Source organism: Squalius cephalus (assembly GCF_949319135.1).
Source record: "Squalius cephalus genome assembly, chromosome: 12".
Taxonomy (NCBI): Eukaryota; Metazoa; Chordata; class Actinopteri; order Cypriniformes; family Leuciscidae; genus Squalius; species Squalius cephalus.
The window spans coordinates 13,199,445-13,224,051 of NC_137133.1; the positions used below are offsets into that span (position 1 = coordinate 13,199,445).

The 24,607-nt window shown below is 37.9% G+C and overlaps 1 protein-coding gene across 1 annotated transcript; it reads right to left on the minus strand.

Annotated features, from left to right (window-relative positions):
* Window positions 1-426: 426 nt before the first annotated feature.
* Window positions 427-24,576, minus strand: opn7a (opsin 7, group member a). The gene is made up of 6 exons (XM_079889089.1): window positions 24,231-24,576; window positions 15,824-15,908; window positions 6,516-6,678; window positions 4,442-4,569; window positions 2,544-2,878; window positions 427-1,265 (listed from the first exon to the last, which is right to left on the minus strand). The coding sequence occupies exons 2-6, from the start codon at window positions 15,906-15,908 to the stop codon at window positions 621-623; spliced, it is 1,356 nt and encodes a 451-aa protein (XP_079745215.1). The 5' UTR covers window positions 24,231-24,576; the 3' UTR covers window positions 427-620.
* Between the last annotated feature and the right edge of the window lie 31 nt (window positions 24,577-24,607).

Here is a 24,607-nt window from a genome sequence, read left to right on the forward strand (position 1 = left end):
ATTTATTTATTTTTAAGTGTTAAGTTTGGACCCTGTCTGAAAGTCTTTCCAAATTGTCTAGATAGCAGGGAAAAAAAAGTAATTAAAACTATAATTACACTCTTTAAAAAAAAAGGTTCAATAGGGTTTATATAGAACGCTAAACCTTTTATCCCAAAAAGGTTCTATAAGGAGAAATGTATTAAATGATATTACACTTTCATTTATAGAACCTATTCTTCTATACTACATGAGTGTGAATGAATATAAACATGGACGTCAATACAGTCAAAATTTGAAGCATATTACTTACAGAGATTTGAAAGGTTTCTCCAACACGTACACCTTCACGTTTATCAAAGCGACTTGTTTGTTCCCTCAGCAGGTAGCTAAGAAACACTTCATTTAAAAATTCAATGTTCTAAAAAATGCATATATTGTGTCAGTTGTACATAAGAAATAAAATAACAAAACAATCATTGCACTCCATTGCAGACATGTCAATACACACAATAATTTATTCGGAAAGAAATTTGTTGTCAGCGCCTTAATTGAGGCAAATGTGAAAGTCTATTTACTCCCCTCTGAGGCAAGCGAATACAGCACGAGTATTAACGTACACCCATGCATAGGCTCAGGTGTTACGGCTTGGTGTTTTTGGCAGCATTGCAGTGAGCAGGCACTGTTTCCAAGGTGATCTCCAGACTGTCAATCTCAGAGCATTTCCGCCCTCTCACGATCACCCGCACGGACTTCTTACACTCCATTGACTGGCTCTTTGGTTTGACTTCTGTTATCACTCTAGGTTCTTGTTCCGGCTCCAATTCAGGTTCGGTGCTGTCCTGCAGAGACAACTGCACAGTGTTCACTTTGACGGGACAGCGGCGTGGGTACTGCTTAAACTGCTCAAACGGGTCATTGCACCTCTCGCAAGGGCAGTGACATGGACCTACAGGCCCCCCCGTTGAATCTGAGATGGATTGGCCTCGTCGCCGCAGGGGCCGCAGACTGAGGGCCAGTGATGGGCGGGGAAAACACTGGCACAGGCAGTGGTGCACGCAAACCCCTCGCAGGGAGCGCATGTCCTTGCAGAGGAGGTGGCGGAAGTTGGGTTTGAGCAAGAGGTAGATGAGAGGGTTATACAGGGTGGAGGATTTGGCAAAAACCGCAGGGATGGCAAAGGCCATGGGCGGGATGTCCTCAAAACGGCCGAACGCCGCCCACATAGACACCAGCGCGTATGGACTCCATGCAGCAAAGAATCCTATACACACCGCCACACTCAGCTGAGGAAAGACAGAGAGAGATCAAGAAAGATCCGTCATGAAGAACTTACATCATGAGATCATTTTACAGTATTGAAGGAGTTCAAATGTATGTTGGGTAGTTTTCTTAAGTCGTCTCTTATGCTCACCGAGACTACATTTATTTAAATAAAAAATACAGTGAAGACAGTAACATTGTGAAATATTCTACCAATTTAAAGCTGCAGTCCGTAGTTTTTCCTCTTTGTCACCATCTCTGTTCGAAATCTGCAATTGCAATTATTTTACGTGGGTTGTGCCTCGGCACGGCACAGCGCGGATGAATCCAATGTTTTGAGGAGAATGTGCGGCTGTCAGTCACCGCGCCGGTGGTGTCATTCAGAATCCCAGATTCTACTTTTTGGAAGTATGACCAACATAAGAATTTTCACCGGACAATGTCATCTGAACAAGTAAGTAACATCCACTTTTGTTCTGACCAACTAAGGGAAAAAAAGCATTGCAGTAAATCGTGCTGATTAAATCTAACGATCGCTTATCATGTCAAACCGTGTAAATTATAATACTTTGTTCTCAAATTGTTAATGTTAACAACATCAGCATTGCGTGACTACATTTAATGCTCTTCCGATATTTGTCCTTGTTTTCGCATGGGCCCGGTTGCAGTCTCTTTTTTTCTGGAGCCACTCCGAAGTCCGAACAAAGTCTTTTGCATTGTACAATAAGTGAATCTCCAGTTGTCACTGGTGATTGTCGTTTGAACCTTTCTGGATCCGCCATCAAATTCATAAGTTTAATTATATCAAGTGCTGTGAGAAAAGGCTATAAATCTCCACCTCCAACATCCTCACACGCAATATAGCCTACTAGCCGGGACGCCTTCTTTATGTGTACAGATGTGACGTAATGACGCAAAGACATGCTCGAATTTCTCGGGGAAATCCACCAGTATCACTGGAATTAAAAACATTATTACAAGCTTATTATGTTGTGTTATGTACTTGCTCAAAATTGATTTTGGATCATTTTTAACCCCCAAAAAAGTTACGGAATGCAGCTTTAAAATAACTGTTTAATACATTTATACATTTAATTTATTTTTGTGTTGGCAAAGCCAAAAATCTTGATATTTAAATTAAAAAAAAGAGAATAATTTAGTAATTAATGTGGTTTTGAGTGGAAAATGGTTCATTTGGCTAATTGTGTGAGGTAGGTATGTAGCTGTGTCAAGAGGATATTATCGTCAAAAGACAAAAAAAATGCTAAAACAGTAACCTGTGTAAAAAATGAAGACTGCACCTTCACAATGATTGCCTGGATGTTGCCCATGCGTGTCTGCACTGAGACGTGCTGCTCCACCGCTCTGCGGGACTCTCGGACCGTGAGTAGTATGCGTGTGTAGGAGACAATGATGATGCCGCATGGCAGCAAGTAACAGGCGATGAAGAGCACAGTGGTGTAGGAGCTGGCAACTGAGTCGTCATTGGACCAGGACCAGTCGATACAGCAGGCCGTCCCGTAGGGTTCGGGACCGTACTGCCCCCAATGGGCGAGAGGGGAGCAAGCGAACACAAGAGCATAGGCCCACGCGCACGCTATTAACACACGGCCGTGCTCATAGCTGAACCTATTACCTACAGAGACACATAATATAATATAAAATAATAGAATAGAATAGAATTAATGGGGGTTCAGTTACTCTTTTTTTTAAGTGACTATGGCCCTGTCCCAAATGGCACACTTCATGTGAACTCGACAATGTGCGTGTCCATTAAGTCCACAAGACCATATGGGTGTCCCGTTTGTCATTTTAGGGTTTTAACAAGCGCCCCCTTTACTGCCAATATGCACCCTTGATGAAAACTTTCCCCGCACCGAGGCGAGTTCACACTTAAGCCATGTTTCCACCAAAATTATCTGGAACAATTTGTCCCAGTAACTTTTTTCCCCCCAGACCTGTTGCTGTCTGCATTTCCATCGCGATCTAAAGTACCGTGAAGATTAGGCAAATTAGTCCGGTGACGTAGGACTGCGCGCTACTTTACAGTTCCCGCTGGATTTCATCCTCTGAGATTAATCTTAATAAAGCCAGAACCTTGTTGTTGGTCCATCGGTTAAATTTTTAAACTCCATTGTTGATTCGAATAGCAAAAAACTCGGTGGTTGAAATAAAATGCTGCGTGGAGTCAACCAATCATAATGCTGTGTGAACTCAACCAATCAGCATGTTCAGCGCCCAAGTCCCACCCCCAAAGTTCCTGAACTTTTAAAAAGTACTACCTCGCCAGCAGGGACTTTCTGAGGGGGCCATTTTTACCCGAAACACACCGAGCACCACCCCAAAGTTCCTGGTTCCTGGGTAAAGTTCCTGCGGTGGAAACGCGGCAATACATATAATCAAATAGAGTAAAGAGTAGAGGACAGTGAGTAGTGGGGCCTATGACAGGGCCATCTTTATGAGCAAATCATTGAATCGTCCATTCAAATGATTCATTAAAAACTGTGATTCATTGAGGAACAAAACGAGCAAGTAATTGAATCATTCTGTCAACTGAAGTGAAATTCTTTCTAGACTTTAAACAATAATTGGAAGACAGTTGGAGATTTCAAAAGTTATAAGAATCATCTTTATTTCTTGCAAGAAAGGCCGTTCACACATCAGTCAGAGTCTGATATGAGAAGCGCACTGACTTCTCCTTTTTGCCCAGCTTATATACAGAAAACTTATCACACTTATTCTAACACCCCTTTGTTATACGCACACACTTACACACATATGTCATTAAAAACAATTCAATATATATTTTCCAATGCAACACCTTTGCTCTTAGTGCAAGCGAGCTTATCCGTTTTAGAGAAAAACAAATTGTTCTTCTGCGAATGCCCTTTTTAACTCGTCTTCAGCTACAAGTCAGAAGATGATATGCAACTTGCAGTTTCTTTAACACCATGTATGGTATAAGCTGGCTAGAGTAAATATTTCCACACCATGTATGGTATATGCTGGCTAGAATAAAAATTTCCATTACAAGTGTTCACAAAATAATGATTTATTCAGGAACGAAACACCAGTACTGTGTGTTGATTTGAGACATTAAACCAAAAAAAATAGTACATTTGCGAAATAGATGCATTTTCACTAGTGGACTTTTGGACACCACTACATTTAAAAACTAGAATGTATAGTGTATGCATACCATGAAGTGGATAGCAGACTTTGAGGCAGCAAACAGTGCTGAGTATAGTGAGAGTGGTCAGAGAGCAGATCCCGAACAGAACACCACAGAAGGCATAGATCACACACACTGTCCTTCCATAAAGCCACCTGCAAAAAACAGAAACAGCACTCATAAGAAACAGCAAAATAGAGATCAAGATCAAGGATAGATGTTTGATGTAATATTCAGAAGTTATTTCAACATAAAACAAATAAAATTCAAAACATAACTATAAAATGTTAACAAAATAGAAAACTGAAATTAATTAATATTCTCATGAACTGCATTAACCTAACAATTTGTATTTTACACATTGTTGGGTTAATGCAGTTCATGATAATACGTATATGACGTTCCTGTTTTCAAATGGAAGAGCATAGGACTAGGGTCAATGCAAATGGGACAGGTTTGATTCCCAGGAAACACACACACACACACACACTGGCAAAAATGTAAAAAGCTATGGACATTGAAAAAATCTGCCAAAGGCATAAATGCAAATGACAGACTGGACAGGAAAAGTGATAATTTTGTAAACGCACAACACAACACAACAGAATACATGTAATTTACCAGCTTAACAAACATAGGCAAAGTACTGTATCAGTATAATCCACATAACCAAGTGACAGATGAATTTATGCCAAAATATTGTAGAGTTTGATTGGATGCACGTCCTCTGATGTCAAAAAGAAAAGATAAGGGAAGCATTTTCTCCTACTTATTTATTGTGCTATGCACAATTATATGATTAGTTGCATTTTATCTGCTGTCTTACACACAGCCACCCAACAATTGTGCAATAAATAGTGCATGAAAGGACATTCTCATTGAGTTTGTTTGCCTGATGTGCAATCCACCGCTGCCACAAAACGAGAAAGACATAGCCTAAATAATGTCTTGCATACATCTCTGACTGGAGTTACATTCCAGATGCAGCATGAAGTCAAACAAACTAGTAATTGCAACTGTCATTCTTCTTAACCACAGTCTGGAGTAAAGGACAGTTTAACCTTGATGGCTGTGGACTGGATTTGTGTGTGAGAAGTGTTCTGGCTGTGAGACAGGGCCATTGCAAAAGGAGCCATTGGATTGGGTCTGTCTACAGCATTCTTTACATGACTGCTTACATCACCATTATCTTTGAGTTTACCGGCCGGTTTCCTGTAACCTCTTCATGGACCATTGAACTGCATGTACTATGTGTGTGCCTGTGCCTTTTTGGTTTGGTTTATATGAACCATTTTGACTTGGTAAAATGAAAGCTAAAGCGAAGTGACAGCCAAGTATGTGTGTATGGGACAGAGAAATGACACCAAAAGAAAAGGAGATAGCAAAGAAAAGAAAAAAAAAATCGAACTTTACAAACTCTGAAGCCCTATTCATATGGTAATTGTTTCTCATGCGGACGTAAGGTATTTTCAACATTTACAGGGGGTTAGTTGATATTTTATTGCAGTCCAAATCCAAAATTGTCTCCCACCACCCATGTAAAAAAGTTCTGCCAAATTACATACTGGTTTTTTTTTTTTTTTTTTTTTTATAAACACCAAGGTCATGTGATAATTTACTTGCTGTCCTAATCCACATCTCTAAATTAGGAGGGGATCAATCCAAAATCCTTTTTGACCATATAAACGAAGTAACCACATTTTTAAAATGACATCCATCATTTTGAGAGATAAAACGCAACACAGAAACCTATTTAAGCGAATACCATGTCCATTTTCATGTTCTGGGTTCATAGGATCACTAACTCACACCTCCACCATGAATTTATCTTCATCCAAAAGCATGAGTTTTATCACTGAGGAGCCATGCATATTTATTTTTACAGATGTCCTCATGAGATTCATGTCCTCTTGGTATAGAACTTAAGATCAAAAACTAAGGACCCCCAATAAAAAAAAAAATGTAGGGGTCTCCTAATGTTACAGTTACGCTGAAGCACAGCTTGCATGCTGCTTATGTGTGGTCTAAAAAGGTCCTCAAATGTTCCTATGTTTTTTTTCCCCCATTTATTTATTTTTTTGTTTTTCCTTCTTTGTGGTACCTGTGAGCGAAGCTTGAGGTGACTGCGAGGGGATAGAGGCTGAGGGTCATGCCCAGGTCGCTGATGGCCAGGTTAATAATGAAGAACTCGGCTGGTTTTAACAGGTGCTTCTTCTTGTAGGACACATACAGCAGCATACTGTTTCCACATAGTGAACAAACACCTGCAAGACAAAAAATGTGAGATGAATTTGTTGAATGATGTGGCAGAAAATCTTTCTGAAGCTTCAGTTTTTTTAATCAACCAACATATTGGACCTAATCCAGAATTTATAAATTGAATTGATGAATTGATAAAAAGTAGAACAGTTGCAGAAAAGATATTTGTCAATTGAGGCATTAATCCCAAAACCTGGTGTTTTAGTGATGGGTTTTTTACAGGCGTTTTTGATTTATTATAAAATAACATTACCTAAAGAGACTTTCACACTTGTTCTGCTACATAAATTACACATACACTGTAAACAAAAAAGTTGCTGCCTTAATTTTTTTTAAGTACAATCAACTTGAATGTTTAAGTCATTTCAACTTAAATTACATTTAACTGTTTTTTAAAAATGAGTTGATCTTGTATAACTTATCAAAATACACTCACCTAAAGGATTATTAGGAACACCATACTAATACTGTGTTTGACCCCCTTTCGCCTTCAGAACTGCCTTAATTCTACGTGGCATTGATTCAACAAGGTGCTGAAAGCATTCTTTAGAAATGTTGGCCCATATTGATAGGATAGCATCTTGCAGTTGATGGAGATTTGTGGGATGCACATCCAGGGCACGAAGCTCCCGTTCCACCACATCCCAAAGATGCTCTATTGGGTTGAGATCTGGTGACTGTGGGGGCCATTTTAGTACAGTGAACTCATTGTCATGTTCAAGAAACCAATTTGAAATGATTCGAGCTTTGTGACATGGTGCATTATCCTGCTGGAAGTAGCCATCAGAGGATGGGTACATGGTGGTCATAAAGAGATGGACATGGTCAGAAACAATGCTCAGGTAGGCCGTGGCATTTAAACGATGCCCAAATGGCACTAAGGGGCCTAAAGTGTGCCAAGAAAACATTCCCCACACCATTACACCACCACCACCAGCCTGCACAGTGGTAACAAGGCATGATGGATCCATGTTCTCATTCTGTTTACGCCAAATTCTGACTCAACCATCTGAATGTCTCAACAGAAATCGAGACTCATCAGACCAGGCAACATTTTTCCAGTCTTCAACTGTCCAATTTTGGTGAGCTCGTGCAAATTGTAGCCTCTTTTTCCTATTTGTAGTGGAGATGAGTGGTACCCAGTGGGGTCTTCTGCTGTTGTAGCCCATCCGCCTCAAAGTTGTGCGTGTTGTGGCTTCACAAATGCTTTGCTGCATACCTCGGTTGTAACGAGTGGTTATTTCAGTCAAAGTTGCTCTTCTATCAGCTTGAATCAGTCGGCCCATTCTCCTCTGACCTCTAGCATCAACAAGGCATTTTCGCCCACAGGACTGCCGCATACTGGATGTTTTTCCCTTTTCACACCATTCTTTGTAAAACCTAGAAATGGTTGTGCGTGAAAATCCCAGTAACTGAGCAGAGTGTGAAATACTCAGACCGGCCCGTCTGGCACCAACAACCATGCCACGTTCAAAATTGCTTAAAGGAGTCATAACATAGTATTACCTTGGATACCCACGCTCTATTATAGTCTTTCAGGCCCTTCTAAAAAAGAAAAGTGGAAAAAAAATAAACACAGAGCTCCTCTGACCCTTATTTCTAAAGGCATTATTGTCTCGCGAGATCTGATGCGATATTTTGGCTGTCGTGGACGGTCATTTTAATAATGCAAATGAGGGGCGCGTTGATTGGTGGCAGGAAGGAGGGGGGTTGACACCGCAGGTAACGCTTCAGCATATCATTCCAAAATGACATCATGGCGCAAGTTTTTTCTGATTTCTCATTACTATGACTGCCATGCTCAGTTAGCGTAACTTTAAATGTAACTGCAATCTCAGTCATTTGTTGTTTGCAAAGTAGCAGCCATTCCCCATGTTTACCTCGAAGCTAATACTCCCGCTAGCATACAATAGCCGCATTAGCAGTTAGCTGCTGTTTGTTACACACAGTAGAGCAATAAAAACACAGTCTTACCGTTTCAATTGCAGGCAAGTCTCTGATTGTTGGAATGGCCCCTTTTTCCAAACGGAGCTTCGATGCCAACTTCGCCTGATATTGCCCTAAATTTGTGAACGATTCCGGCGTAAAATGATTAGCACAGACACCTAACGTTAAGCCAGTGGGAAGGGTTGTAGGAACCACGTCATTAAAAATGAATTTAATCCACTGGTCCCTGACAGCTTGGTCCGTTCTTGAGAGAGAAAACACATTTACATGTTGATTCTGGCAGTCAACAACAGAGCAACTCACGTGTGCACTACGTTTCTGCATCTTTCGCGACTGAATATGAGGGGGAGGGGGAGAGGGGCAGGGCGGGCTTCCTGCAGCATAGGTCTGCGGTGTCCATATATGGTATATCCTGCCCCGTCTTGACGTCAAGTCGGGGCAGAAATTAAAATCTGGTATTTGAGTGCGCGTGCACGTGGGCTGGTTTACGAACCCAGGGGTAAACAAACGCTTCACTTTTAAATATCGGCTTCCAGGCCAGTATATAATTGTTAGGCAATCATAACATACATTGATTCTCGTGGAAAAGTGAAAATTACAGGTTATGACTCCTTTAAATCACTTTTCTTTCCCATTCTGACATTCAGTTTGGAGTTCAGGAGATTGTCTTGACCAGGACCACACCCCTAAAAAATGAGCAATGCATTTGTTATGGTATTTTTATTTTTATTTTTAGGGTTTTACAGTTTTTTATTAATAAAGTAAATGGTATTTGATCCGCGTTCCAGCTTGTGAAGTTGTGGCTCCCGCTGGCTCGTTTAGAGCCTTTAAGATGATGTCACTGACTGAGATCAAAGAGATTATGTGTGCATTAAAAGTCACATCATCTTCAAATGATGTGATTTTGACAAGAATTTTCAAGTTAAGTTCATTTTTGATACTTTTGGTCTATGTATTTGATCAATTATTAACAAAAGTCTGACTCAGGGTGGTGTCTCATCAAGTTTGAAAAGAAAAAAAAGAAAGAAACCCGGTCTGGACCATTCTGGGCTTCAAAATTTCCATCTTATTTCTAAACATTCTTTCATAGCAAAAATTCTAGAAAAGGTTGTATTCTGACCGCTCTCTTTATTCTTAGCTGAGATAAATATCATGGATAAGATTCAGTCGGGTTTTAAAACAGTCCATACTACTGAGTTTGCCCTTATTAGGGTGCTAAATGGCATTTTCTTAGAAGCTACCATGGAAACTGTGTCAGCCTTGCCAGACTTGAGTGCAGCTTTTGACATGCTGGATTATGTTATTCTGTTAGATTGCCTTGAGCTGTGTGTCGGGGGAAATGAAGTGGCTTTATGTTGGTTCTCTTACATAAAGTGTAGAACATTCATGGTAAATTTTGGGAACTGTCATTCTTATTTTACTCCTATAACTTACGGGGTACCTCAGAGCTTTATTCTAGGGCCGCTACTTTTCCCCATTTACATGTTGTCATTTAATAAACAAGGCATTTCATATCACTGTTATAAAGATCCTAATTTCAATTGTATACATCAGTTGTATCTTACTTTTAAAGCAGGAAATAATGCAGTTGAAAATACACTGCTGATTGCCTTGAGGATGTGAAATGATGGATGAATTCCAATTACTTAATGTTAAATGACAAAAAGACAAAAATTGTAATTCACTGCAAAAAAATAAATACTTCAGTAAAGTGCAGGGGACAGTTCACATCCTGCATTAAAAGTCATGCCACTAATCTAGGGTGTAATTTTTCACTCAGACCTCAAATTTGACTGTCATATAAAATTTCTTTCAATTAAGAAGGATTGCAAAACTGAAAAAGGCTTTATCAAGTAATGATCTTCAAAAAAGTTATACATGCTTTTCGAACTGGATTATTGTAATGCTTTACCTTCATTAGGTACCGATTAAGCAACAAACTGAGTTCAAAATATTGTTGTTTAGCTACTTTTAAAGCCATTCATGGTTTGGCTCAAGTGTATATTAGGGATCGGTTTAACATTCCGTTAAGATCAAACTCTCAGATTGTCTGAACCAGTTTGGTATGTTAATCACAGAATGTGCAAGAAATATCGTGCAGCGAGAATCACATATGTATCAACATTTACCTAAAAACTAAAATAGCTAAGCTCCATAGATTCAGCAGGTAACTGGTTAGCATTGTTAGCAGTACTACACTTAACTGGTATAGACCTTAGTCAGAGTAGCACCATATTTAATATTTGACAGGAATGAAAACAAGGCTGTGAGGAATAAGAGTACAGTATGTTCAATGTATTGCACTGTTGTTTAACAAACATCTGATTGTTCAGCAGACGAAATGTCTTTCAGAAAAAAAACCTTCAGTAGAAAAGTTCCATACAACAGTTCTGTTGTGAGTTGTGAAAATGATGTGATCTAGGACCTTTATACAGTGCATGCCATTGAAAAGACTGTACGTCTATACCTCACAGTCTCGATTTCATCTGCATTAAATTCAATATGGCATTTAACTTGATTATAAACATTGTAGTTATTAGCAATTTGACTATATCTTATTGAATATTGACATTTAGAAATCACTGAAGATTCTGCAGACTACATGAATGATTTTTTTACACAAGCTGAAAAAAGGCTGTTCCCACAGGCAGCATATAGAGTTAGGATGGCAAGGCAAGTCTCCTAAGAAACCTTCATTTGATTGATTTTTGAAGGCAGCATGTGTCCTTTGCTATCTATAATATCCCACTGCCGTGTGTTCGATTCTGTGACAGTTGAGCTAAAAAAAAAAAAAAAGTTTCTGAAAGTTGCGGCTGGTGGGCAGCTTCTGTGCAAAAGTGTTTTTGAACCACTTTTTCAACTTCTGATTCCATTTCTAGCAAGAAACTAGTATTATAGTAATTACATATTTGCTAGTAATCACAAAAGCTCTGTCTCTATTTTGTTGTCCATCATTAAAGCATTATGCTGCCTCAGAAGTCTGTCTGAAATCAGTTTTGTGAGGTAGCTTTGTGTGCAAACACTGTCTGCAAAGTCATTGGAAATGGACATGGAAATTTACATAATTTATTCAAAAATATGCTGGGGAATATATTAGGTCACATGGTACCCAGAGAGGATAAACATAATATTTTTCCATTTTCCAAATGTTAAATAAATGTTGAGAAATGCATGCATGCGTCTAGAGGAATGAGAAGGCTCATTCTCAAATTCCTTATAAATAATTGAATGGTAATTCATTAACTTATTGATTCAGGTAGAGGTGATATAGCAACAAAAGAGTTAACTACAGTTTCTGCATATTTTAATTATGTTAAAGCATAAGTTAAACAATTTCTTTAAAGAAAATGGCAAATAAAAATACTTTGCAATACCACACTTCATTGCAGCACATGTAAGAATAATAAGTTGAGTTATTATTTGTGTTTTTTTCACCACTTTATGAGCAAAGTTTACTGAAAATCATGCTATTCACAGAAATCTCTAGTTTTGTAAAGCTGAGCGAGCGACAGTAAACAAGAGGATGGAACTTAGTGAAAAGCCAATTATTCAATTCTTGGAAGGGCTGCTGTTGTTTATGACAACTTTGTGTCCAGAAACAAGCCATTAGAAATAGCTTGGTGCCGTATGTCATTTCCCTGAATTTCGCGCTATCAAGGACACTAAACACTTCATTCTCTAGTGTCAGTTTCCAGCGCAGGGCAGAGAATTTGACCTGCACAGCTCTCACTAGCTGACCTCAGTTGCACACGCAATGCAAGAGTGGATGTCTGTTTATCATAGCAGAAGCAAAGAGAAAATAAGATGATGAACGAACGACAAGCACAAAATTTTTTATTACAGTACACAAGAGTATACAAACAAGAGTTGGTTGTTGGTCTCCATCAGCAGCAGCAGCTCCAGACAAACAATAACACTCAAAACTATCCTGCTAACATTACAACAACAGCATATCTTGGTTCTGCGAAACTGCAAAATCAATGTTACTCACGTATCAAGCAGAAACAACACAACCTCCACGTCTGTTTTCAGGTCTTCCCGCTTAGGTCTCTCCAGCGTTGGAAAGCTTTTCTAATATTAACGCGGGTCCTAAAGCTCTTGGCCTGATTATAACCCTTCATTTTCCAGTGATATTCCTCTGAGCTTTTCTCTTTTGTAATGTCTCTCAGCCATCTCTTTCTACGGTCTTTCTTCAAAACTCCCTCTTGCTCTCTCTCCTCCCCCACAATGAGTGGACACGCCCCCTACTGCTGATTGGCTACATGTTTGTTGTGCTGCTCGGTCTGACAACTTTTTTGAAAAATCGCTTACTGCACCTTTAATATTGGTTGATATAAGATTAGACTTTTTTGTGTCAAAATTATAAACATTTGAATTGATATTAGATTACTAAACAGATTTACATTATTATAGATTTGATTCAGCCCGTTCTCATCCTAGGGCGTCATATACTGACGCTTTTGACATTTTGTCTACATCCAACGCACATGGTACCCTTTAGCGTCATTATGAGACGCAGATAGATATGGGCCAGAAGGCGCCTCCTAGCGGTCTAACCCTAACCCTACCCCAGACCTAAACCTACCCATAACCGAACAAAGCTCTGTGCATGTCATATTGACGCTAAAGGGTGCCATGTGCGTTGGATGTAGACGAAATGTCAAAAGCGTCAGTATATGACGCCCTAGGATGAGAATGCGTTGATTTGATTTAAGGCTTTAAGGCTTAACAACAATGATTTGAAGGAATATTCCTTGCCTGTCAGATTTCAGCATTATTAAATCCGCTTTAATCAGATTGGAGAACACACTCACTCAGCTGGTTAGATTACTTCATAAAATGCATTTTTGGTTTATTAAGCATTTTGACAGAAATGATCAGCAAACCACCTTTAGATCATGAACCATACTGTCATCTCATCAAATTTATGCTGATATTGGCTAGCTTCAAATGCGCTCTGAGCCCTTCTGTAAAGGAACAGCAAGCACACAACTGAAGGCTGAAACCTTGGCGATAACCTTAAGCTTTAATGCATGTAAGTTATTTCATCAATAAAATACACCATGGTAAAATTCCCATAACAGGTATGATGTAAATTAACCTGACAGGGTTGTCTTGTATCACCCTGTAAAGTTGTATGAGGACAGACTGACTGTCCATTATCCCTTTTGATGCAGCTTCTTATCAAATAAATAAATAAATGGAAATGAAATATGGATTTTAGAATGATTTTATGTTACTTGTAAAGTATAGAAAGCTTCCACTAACGGACCTTTTTCACATTGCTCCACTATTGCATTCAACTTTCCAAAAGAGCAAGAAAATGCTGAGAGATGGATGGTGAACTTTAGAGAAAAGATTTACAATCAGAATTATCATCAAATTATCAGTCAAAAAAAACTTCAGAAATTGTTCTAAAACCCTAACACAGGATTGTTAGCTAGTTTATTTAATATAACGCAAAGTGATATAAATGGCCATATTAATTATTTAAAAATGAATGAAAAATTTGTATTTATTACTTTTTTATTATTATTTTGTATATATATATATATATATATATATATGTGTGTGTGTGTGTGTGTGTGTGTGTGTGTGTGTGTGTGTATGTATATACACACAATAATTATATTTATAAATTTATATTTATATTTTAACCATGCTGTTGAACTTGTGCAATCTTCTAAAACTCATAATAGTAAGAATACCAAATTTCTTAAGGACTATCTTTTCTTTCTTACTGATTGAAGTTTCTTTTTTCCTTGCACTTTCCTTTTATGTTCTTTTGTATGTTTCAAATGCAGATCTTTTTTTTCTTTGCAATCAACAATTAAAGACTCTCCATTACAATGTAGAAAACAATACAGGAGAAGTGATACGAGAAACTTTAAATAGCAAAGGAATGCTGCCAAGGGCAAATGTAAAATATACAGTTCAATAGTCAAGTATTTGATGGTTCAATGGTCAGAATCAAGTACAGATGCAACGAGAGGGAACAAAAGAGAGCGAGAAGCAAAAGACACCGAAGAAAGGAGAAGGTTGTATGTCGAATTGCAAAAGCCAATTAGCATTTGGCACGCAAGTGTTCTGGCATTCAATCCACCTCCATTGTTTCTGTCCCGAACGCAACAGTAATTATGATGCTAAAAGTGAACATTTTCATCAACAACATGTCTAATTATTTTTATCACGCTGCAATGAACTATGCAAGGAACTGACAAAAAAGAAAACAAATAAATCAGTTAGACCAAGGATGATCGTAAGTTGTTCTGTAGTGCTCAAGCTTTTTCTTTTTCCACTTGTGTTCAAGCTTTATGTGTGTTACCTTCAATCCAACCATTCATCAAACAGAAAGGACACAGCAAAGTACTTTATTGTGGAACATATAGCCTACATTTTGTATGCATTTGAACTGCCGAATTTGCTTTAAAAGTTAACTAAAAGACACCAAAAGAATCTATTTCTTTGAGGGTATTAATGCTGCAAGATCCTAAATCAAAATTAATAAATCAAAATAAATGATTTGTGGAAACAGGAACACTTCATTTAAATATTATCTGATCAGTTTATTACCCCCTAATATCAATTAGAAATATTTTTTACAGCCACATAAGAATCTTTTGGTTTAAACATATGTGCAGGTGCATCACGGCCATAACCAACAATCTGGACATGTGTAATTATTTCATTTTCACAAAACAGAATTTGAGGTTATATAAAACCGCCTGAAAAATCAGCAGTAGAATAACATAGGCTATTTCATTCATTTTAGAAATGACGTAATTTGCAAAGTACACCAAAGGCCAAGTTAATTTAGCAATTGTAGAATGGCAAAACACACTATGTATTTTAAAATACATATATGCATTGCATGTCAGCAATCACAATTTCATTTTAGCGTTCTGATAATCACAAACCTAATCCGTATCACTTACTATCACCTGCATGTGTAGAGCAATCATATACCATTAAAGATCATCCAGCACTGGAGATATAAACTGAGCTCAGAACTGTACACATGTGCACCGTTTCACCCATTTATGTTAATTTAAGGGCACAGGATGCCAGAACACAGCCATGCAATTGCAAGTGCAGTCCACACTTTCTCTCAGCGGTAGATGGAAAACCTGTAATTCGGTTATGGTTCATAGAACAAACTTGATGAGAATGCAGATGAAAAAATAAATGAATTCTCGCTCTTACCAAAAAGGGAGTAAACCACGCCCACTGTGATGTCAGCAGCCACTGGGATGTTAGACTGGAAGCTGCTGTTGTCCAGTCCTCGCATCTGTAAAAAACAGAGAGAGAGAGAGAGAGAGAGAGAGAGAGAGAGAGAGAGAGAGAGAGAGAGAGAGAGAGAGAGAGAGAGAGAGAGAGAGAGAGAGAGAGATTTCAAGCTCACACATTTACATGTCAATTACAGAAGACTGCTATGGGTTTGTAATGAATTGCCTCATTCTTTGATGTGCCATATCCCCATAACTTACTACTGATATAATTTATGGGATATTGAACTTAACTTTGACTGTTTGTGTAAAAGGGTAAAAATGCTTTAAAAAAGTTTTATTTTTAAATGTCAACCAATGTGCATGACTTTGTCCATTATAATAGTACATAAATAATTCTAACATTTTAAATATAGCTTTTATTGAATTTATATAAAGTTTATATAAAGAACATTGTCGCTGTCGGGCGGAATCCTCGCATCTCCAAAACCATTATTTTTCAGGAAATTAAAAAAACAGCATTTTTTTTTAGTTATTAAACATTGTATCGTTAAAGTTGGTATTATACCTTATATTGCTATCATATACTGTTGTGTACCAACATTAATACAACATTTCCCCAAAATCATGTTTAATTAGAGATACGAGATTTATGACTTGGGAGCAGGGAGATACAAGGTTACGCTGTCATTGATAAGAATGGTAGGCTACGGACTGCCAGCAGTGTTCATCAAAGTCTGCGGTCGCTTTGAGCCTTTTGACAAGAGACAAGGCTTTAAGAGCTGATCAAAGCTAATGATTGTGGCAACATACATCTTCCTAAACTCTATTTTAAAGCTATGAGTGATGCAATACCAAAATAAAACGATAAGATGACTAAGCTGTATAATAGGCGAAAATTAGCCTAATCTGCACGCAAACTTACCTTAAAAAAAAATAAAAAAAATAAATAAATAAAAAAAACTAGACAGTGAAAGCTTTATATTAAAGCTTTCACTGTCTAGGTATTTGTTTTTATTTTTTTCTAAAATGCATTATGCATTTCAAAGAAAATACATATGCCACTGCATTTCTGTTTAGCTCAATCAATCCAGCATAGGCTTCATGTAGTGCAAGCAATGGATCATAGGTTTGAATGCTTGTAGCTAAAGCATCTGCTAAATGCATATGTAAATGCGATTAAAGTTGTTACACATTTCACAGTTAATCCTGACATCAACCTTGTTGTGTTCACGAGAAAAGTTTTGTGCGAAGATTTGTAAATAAACGAGTCAAAGCTCTGAGTCAGATGATCTGGCTCTCAAAACCAGTCTGAATAAAATAAATGGATAACAGATTGTTCATTTTTAACACCAGCTGTTCTTTTAACCTGCTTGCAAACACAGTCACTACAGATGAGAGACTGTGAGAGAGAAGGAAATGTGGTGATTGTCTATGTAAAAATATGCTGACAGTTATTCTTCTATTGCATAGCCTCCTTATCTTACAATCATTTCAGAAAACATTCGGGAATGCCTGCTCAATCCTTCCTAGTAATCTCCTTTTTAGTAAATCTGGAGCATATTTCTCTGAATTTTGTTTTATAAATGTGTGCTTGTGTGCTCTATCGACCCTTTTAGAAGCATGCTTTGCTGAGAGTAACAGTTGTGAATGATTGTTAAAAACTGTATAGCCTTTAACTTCCATTAATTCCATTATTCCATTTGGCTAATTGCCAGGCTCTTTAAATCGCATCTGTATAAAAATTCCATCTCTCTCCCTCTTTTTGTCTCCCTTCTTCCTTATCTACTTCCCTCAAAAGCACACATGCAGCATACTGATCAGTTGTGGAGCGAAAGGCTGAGTCTGCACACACAAACCTCTCTGGAGATTGAAAATCCCAGACCTACACTTCCTTCTACGCAAATTCAAGTGTCTTAAGAACTAGTCTGAACAGCTAGCAGTCAAGTCAGTCTTAAATTCAAATAAGACCAGTCAACCTTTTTATGTAAATATCTAGTTCAGCCATTAAACTTCATAGGGTTCAGGTTAATCGCAGCATTACTGCATGGCACAAGCTGATTGGTCTCTGCTGATCCTGCAGCCAATGAGAGCGCTTGCTCAAAATTTAAATAGTCTGGTTCAGTGTTTGCTGTAAGCTAGTCCCAGCACGCTATCAGAGTTCCTCTGATACCCTCCACCTCCCCTAGCTCCACCTGTCTAGATCTGCTACAGGATTTATGTATGTCTATTTATGCAGTGCATAGCTGTAGCAAGTCCAAACTTGCTCTGCAGAAATAGCAGCAGCAGATCTAGTCGACCAAAACAAAATACATTAAAGGAGAACTCCGGTCAATTTTAACATTGAGCTCATTTTTTTGTACATTTGGAGTGCTGTCAACACAGAGAACAATGACAAAAATCGGTGTTGATTGCAGAGTTCACACGCATAGGTTTAATACCTATTATCACGCGCGTGAACTCTGCAATCGACTACTTTGGACTTCAACCGAAAAACAGGATGTAAACAAAGGTATTTGCGCTGGCTTAAATAACATCATTGTTATACATATCTTTCACATCTACTGCAGTCAGACTCACTCGTGTTCACTCTGAAGGAATCACTCACATTTTCTGTGCACTTGTAATGACACATCAAGGATGTTAAGAGGCTAAAAGCAGGTTTAGTACTTGCCCCATTGAAGTCAACAGGGTGCAAATTTTAAAAATAGAATAACTCGGTGTAGGCAACACCGATTTTTGTCGTTGTTCTCTGTATTGACAGCACTCCAAATGTACAAAAAAATGCGCTCAATGTTAAAATTGACCGGAGTTCTCCTTTAACATTGCTATATTCAGTAACATGCTAAAACTATTCCGAGAGTTGTCATGAACTGACTTTAAAAAGTGATTACAAGTCTTACAAGCTAACAAGCAAAACTAGTCTAAGCAGTTTATACTTTAAAATTACCGGAAGAACGTTTGCTCATAGGTATATATAAACGAGCGCCACCTTTGCCTGTAAAAATTACAGATATCATCAACATCTTTTGAACACTCGCTTCTATTCTGCCATTACAGCTTGACATCTTTCTTCTCACCCACACAAACACACATTCATCTTTGTCGAGTCTCATCACTGCGCTCAAAGTGTTATTATTAACGCCAAACATTCGCACAGCCAAAGGCAGGTTGGGCTTTACATTCCTCAAACCCCTATGTAATAACCAAGTGAAAGAATTAACAAAACTAGATTCTGCTCCAAAATGACTTCACTCCACACATTTACAACAAGATTATTTAAAAACACTGCAGCCTGGAGTGTTTGGTGCCAGTGATGTTGCAACATATCTCAAATTTCTTATTAAAAACAGCTTCAGAACCGCCAAAACACACACAGGTGGGCATGAGTTTGTGAAAGCCATTTTATATTGTATTAGCCTGCTAGGCAAAGAGCAATATCAATGACAACAGGACACAAGGACATGCAGGCAAACTGTGTACGCAAGCCTTAGTTTGCCAAGCTCTCAACTTATTAGGCTATTAAAAAATCTGAAATAAGCATAATTGATGCTGAGAAGATGAACGCTCACAGCTCAAATTGTAAAACTCGATGAGGCTACACACTCGTCCCAACACACACAGAGGGTGATAAATCAGAGAATGTCTTTAATTCACCTGCTGCTCATCAGCTGAGAACTGAGGATCAGTCAGCCAAACAGTCATCCATTGATCACACACACGACGACTCATGAATATACGTATGAATGCAGTGCCGTTCACAAGAGAAAGGTCTGGGGTCTCAGTCTGTGATTTAATAAAAGGAGGGACCACGGGGCTGTCTCCATCAGATTGTTCTGGCCTGGACAAAAAGTCTTTATGTCTCCAGATATGCATTCATAACTCAATCTATATGTATTCTAACCCACTCTCAGGGCATGCATTTGAGCCAGTCAGCCGCAATGATTCAAAATCCATCTGGATTTATGGTCGATTCCAAGAAAAAAGTGTGGTTTTGTCATTTGTGTTTGCACTGTTGTCACGTATAGACTGAGACCATGAAATGATAAACAACAGTTCTAAAGATATTCTCAAAGTTCATTAATGAGGAAAAACAAGTGGTAAATATAAGTAACAAGTCTTGTGAAAGTCATATGATATCAGTATGACTTAACCACAGACATTGAGAGAGACAAAATATTTAGATAAGTGGTCAGTTGGCATTTCCCACTGGATGAGACTATGCTGGGGGGACTTCAGACCCGCTAGGGGGTCCCGTAAAAATGTTTTGTACATTTTTAATTTCAACATTTACTAATACGTTATTAAAATCAAAGGTTGTATTTGTTAACATTAGTTAATGCAATGTGAACTAACATGAACAAACAATGAACAGCTGTATTTGTATTAATTAACATTAACACATATTAATAAATACTGTAACAAATGTATTGCTCATTGTTAGTTCGTGTTAATTAATACATTAACTAATGTTAACTAATGAACCTTATTAAGTATTACCAGAGAGCCTTTTCAGTGATCGAATTGAACAGTAAAAAGAAAAATGTCTTTGCATTGACTTTTGCCTGAGCTTTTTAGTTGAGAGTGTCTCGTTCACGTTGGTTTTAGGATCTGATTTGACTGAAATGTCATCATTGAAATTTTAATGTAAAGATATCAAATTAACAGTAAAAACACAGGAAATAACTGTTTTTAAGTCATTTAACTAAATTAAATATTTAACAAATAACTCATCGACTCTAAATTTACAGTACTGTGCAAAAGTCTTAGGCATGTTAATATCCCCACCCCAAAAATGTCTCCAAAAATGGTTTTAAGTCAGTTATTCATATCTTTTGCTGTAGTGTGTCAGTAGGAAATATCAGTTTTACATTTCCAAACATTCTTTTTGCCATTAATTGTAATAATCCAGTGAGATTTGTGTATGCACAAGGAATCTGACAACAGCCGGTCTGATCTGATCTCACCATCATCGAGTCCGTCTGTGATTACATGAAGAAACAGAAGAAACTGAGACTGAAGAACTGCGGGAACGTCTCCGAGATGCTTGAAGAAACCTTCCTGCAAAGCTACAGTACTGTGAAAAGTACTGGCACTTGTGTTAAAATGCTGTAAAGTGAGTGAGAATGCTTTCAAAAATAAAATCATAAATTGAATTTATTTATGATTTAACTTCTATTAACTAATTCAAAGCAGAGGAGGTCGTTCAAGAGTGCGGGCAACCAGGGTCCGAGGAAGTAGTTTTTGCCTTGTTTGCCTTCGCTGACTGAATATGCAGGTGCTTTGAATTTTGAATGCTCTTTCTCTGCCATAATTTTACTCTTCGTAGGTTCCGCGCCTCTTGCACTCCTCTAATCAAACGGGTGCGCGTGCATATGGGCAGATCTAGCAACAGGGGTGGTAGCCATGGTTGCGAGAGTGAGTGACAGTCGCCCAAACCAATCAATTGTTTCGTCCCGAATGGAAATAATGAGCTGTGTTTATTGCAGATTAAAAGGTCTACAGTCACTCGATTTTTATACTCTCTTTTTCAGAGCACTTACATTTTAATTATGTATTGGTATATAAAGACAGTTTAAACAAATTTGAAAAAAAGTTTTTTATAAAAATCCTACCTACCCTACCTTTAATGGCAAAAAGAATGTTTGGAAATGTAAAACTGATATTTCCTACTGACACACTACAGCAAAAGATATGAATAACTGACTTAAAACCATTTTTGGAGACATTTTTGGGGTGGGGATATTAACATGCCTAAGACTTTTGCACAGTACTGTAAATTTAGAGTCGATGAGTTATTTGTTAAATATTTAATTTAGTTAAATGACTTAAAACAGTTATTTCCTGTGTTTTTACTGTTAATTTGATATCTTTACATTAAAATTTCAATGATGACATTTCAGTCAAATCAGATCCTAAAACCAGCGTGAACGAGACACTCTCAACTAAAAAGCTCAGGCAAAAGTCAATGCAAAGACATTTTTCTTTTTACTGTTCAATTCGATCACTGAAAAGGCTCTCTGGTAATACTTAATAAGGTTCATTAGTTAACATTAGTTAATGTATTAATTAACACGAACTAACAATGAGCAATACATTTGTTACAGTATTTATTAATATGTGTTAATGTTAATTAATACAAATACAGCTGTTCATTGTTTGTTCATGTTAGTTCACATTGCCTAAGACTTTTGCACAGTACTGTATGTAAACAATTCACAGGCTCCATAATGCTTTAAGACAAGCTTTCAAAGATTTTGAACACATTTCACCCATCTATCCCAACAAATCTGTTGTAACTTTATTCCACTCTGATAATAATAGTATTTTTATTATTATTAACTCTAAGATAAAAACAAATTACTAGTACAACTGCACTGTAAAATGAAAAATAAATAGTTAATTACTAGGACAAGAGTAAAATTGTCTTGATTTCTTCGCTTGCAGCTTTTATTGTAAGGGGAAAGGTCATTTCTTTTAGAGCAAGGGTTTTCAGCAGGTCTAACGCTGTATTTCAGGGGCTCTGACAATCGCTGATTGACCTCAAACTAATCCAGCACTTGTTCCACCGCTCAATTTTGGTCTCTATTCTCTGCCTTGTTCTGAAAGATTGAAGACCCTTGTTTGAGTGAACTACAAAACTCAACAAAAAGCTTACTGTAAGGGTCAATCATTGAGTGACTTTTTTTTAGATTTACAAGACAGTCAAAATACCATAAACATTCCTGATTATAAATCACACAAACGGATTGCATTAAGTATTATATGCTTTCCTGTCTGTTTTGATATGCCCCACTTTCTGGCACTCTCATGTATTCATCAGAGTAATATACTTAAGTAATATGCTGACCTGTTAAAATCACCATAGAATGCGTGTCAATTTACTATATTGATAGAAGGAGGGGCTGCAGTCAGGGGACAGGTGAAGGAGGAAAGAAAGCGTTACATGATGAATCCCTGCTAGGGCTCTTCATCTGAGTGTTGAGATGAGATGACAGACTCCAGGCTCAGACCACAGGCACAGCTAAAGGCTGTTAATAATGAACTTCAGTGGGAAACGCACTAGCAAAACTTCAGATTTGGAAGGAAAAGGCATTAAATAGAGGTATTGGATTACTGGAATATTTGAAATATTCACTAAAATCACTATCACACATGACCTTCACCCCCCTGAGGCCCCTGTGACAGGATAACATGTGTCTCTGTGTGAGAAACACCTGGCTTACAATTTGATATGTTAATGGATTTTAAATGACATACTGTAACTGGTTACATCTTGTTTAATTTATAATATTTAATGTCCACTTCTCATCTACATGTTAAAAAAGATTTAAAAATATAGTGGTTGACCAGACATTAAGGGTTGTAATTATGTACAAATCTAGCATCTTTGACAACATGTGTTGTTAAATTGCATTAACTCATCAAAATAAGTTAAGCAATTTTCCTTTTTTAAAAAAAAAAAAAAAAAAAGTAATACTAGATCCAAACCATTTTTAAAAAATGTAATTTATGTAATTTAAGTTGAAATGACTTAAACACCCAAGTTGATAGTAAAAAAAAAAAAAAAGTTGCCTTAAAAGTACAGTGTAATGTACACACAAATATTGTACAAAATGAGACAAAATGACACACACACAGTTTTCCATGTTTTGTGGGGACTTCTTAAAGACATAATGGTTTTTATACTGTACGAACTGTATATTAACCCATCACAGGAAACTAGTTTATCATTTTGAATTCAAATGAAATGAGCTGATGTTGAGGTGATAATTATTTTGAAATAATACATTTGATTGCCACAATAAAGTCATTTGGGGTTAATTGTAAAAGCACGCTTTGTGTTTGACAATAATTTACGCAGTTTATGAAAAGTTGTGGATTTATAAAATTGGCAACATGGAAATTAAATACAATTTGATACATACAGTGCAAAATAACACTGACATACAGACGTTTAAGAAAAATGTGTTACAACACTGACTGATCTCTGTGCGAAGAGAAAGCGCTACACTCAGCCAATAAGCGCACAAGCATTCAGCTTCTTTCATTCACTAATAAGACCAAAACTAAAGCCTGGAAAAACACCACATGAGTTTGGATTACAACCAATCAACAAGTGTATGGGGTAAATGCGTGCAGAATGCCATCACTAAACAATACAATTGAAGAGAAAAGCGGAATAAGCGCAGTCCCTCGGGTTCCGGGCGCGCGCCTCGGCACCAAATTCTCGCTTCCACACCTGTTCCCTTTGCGCGCTATTTATCTACATGCACCTGCTTGCTGGGACCTATTCGATGTCATCACTTGGCAAATTCCTTTAATGCAAAGTGGTTTCAAAGAACCATGACTGCTCTCTTCCACTCAACATCACCCCCTCTTACCGTGACAGCCGTCAGCCTCGCCTCTCCTCGGGAAGCCGAAGGGATTCATCCGCTTTATCCGTGATCATTCGTCAAAGCTCCTCAGTTCGGACCCACATCGCGGTGGCACGCGCAGTCGTGTGGATGCGCGTGGGAGACCAAAAGCGAGATCAGACCTTCCGGTGATCATGAGTTTTTGCGCAAGACTGTGTGCGCGCAAATGCACGTGCAGGTGATCCCGAGTGATTCACAGTGAGTTGTGAATGACCCCACCAACTATGGTGCGCTCAACGGTTTGGAAATACACATCACATTTGACGACAGCAGCCTCTCGTGCCTTTACACGCACACACTGGGTTCTACTGGGACAGCAGGTTCACCATTCCCGTTCAAGTGCA

Coding starts and splice junctions, on each gene's coding strand:
- opn7a (XM_079889089.1), bottom strand. CDS start 15,908: ATGCGAGGACTGGACAACAGCAGCTTCCAGTCTAACATCCCAGTGGCT. Junction 2,879..4,441: donor AGTCTGCTATCCACTTCATG/GTATGCATACAC, acceptor GTGTCTCTGTAG/GTAATAGGTTCAGCTATGAG. Junction 1,266..2,543: donor TCCAGGCAATCATTGTGAAG/GTGCAGTCTTCA, acceptor GTCTTTCCTCAG/CTGAGTGTGGCGGTGTGTAT.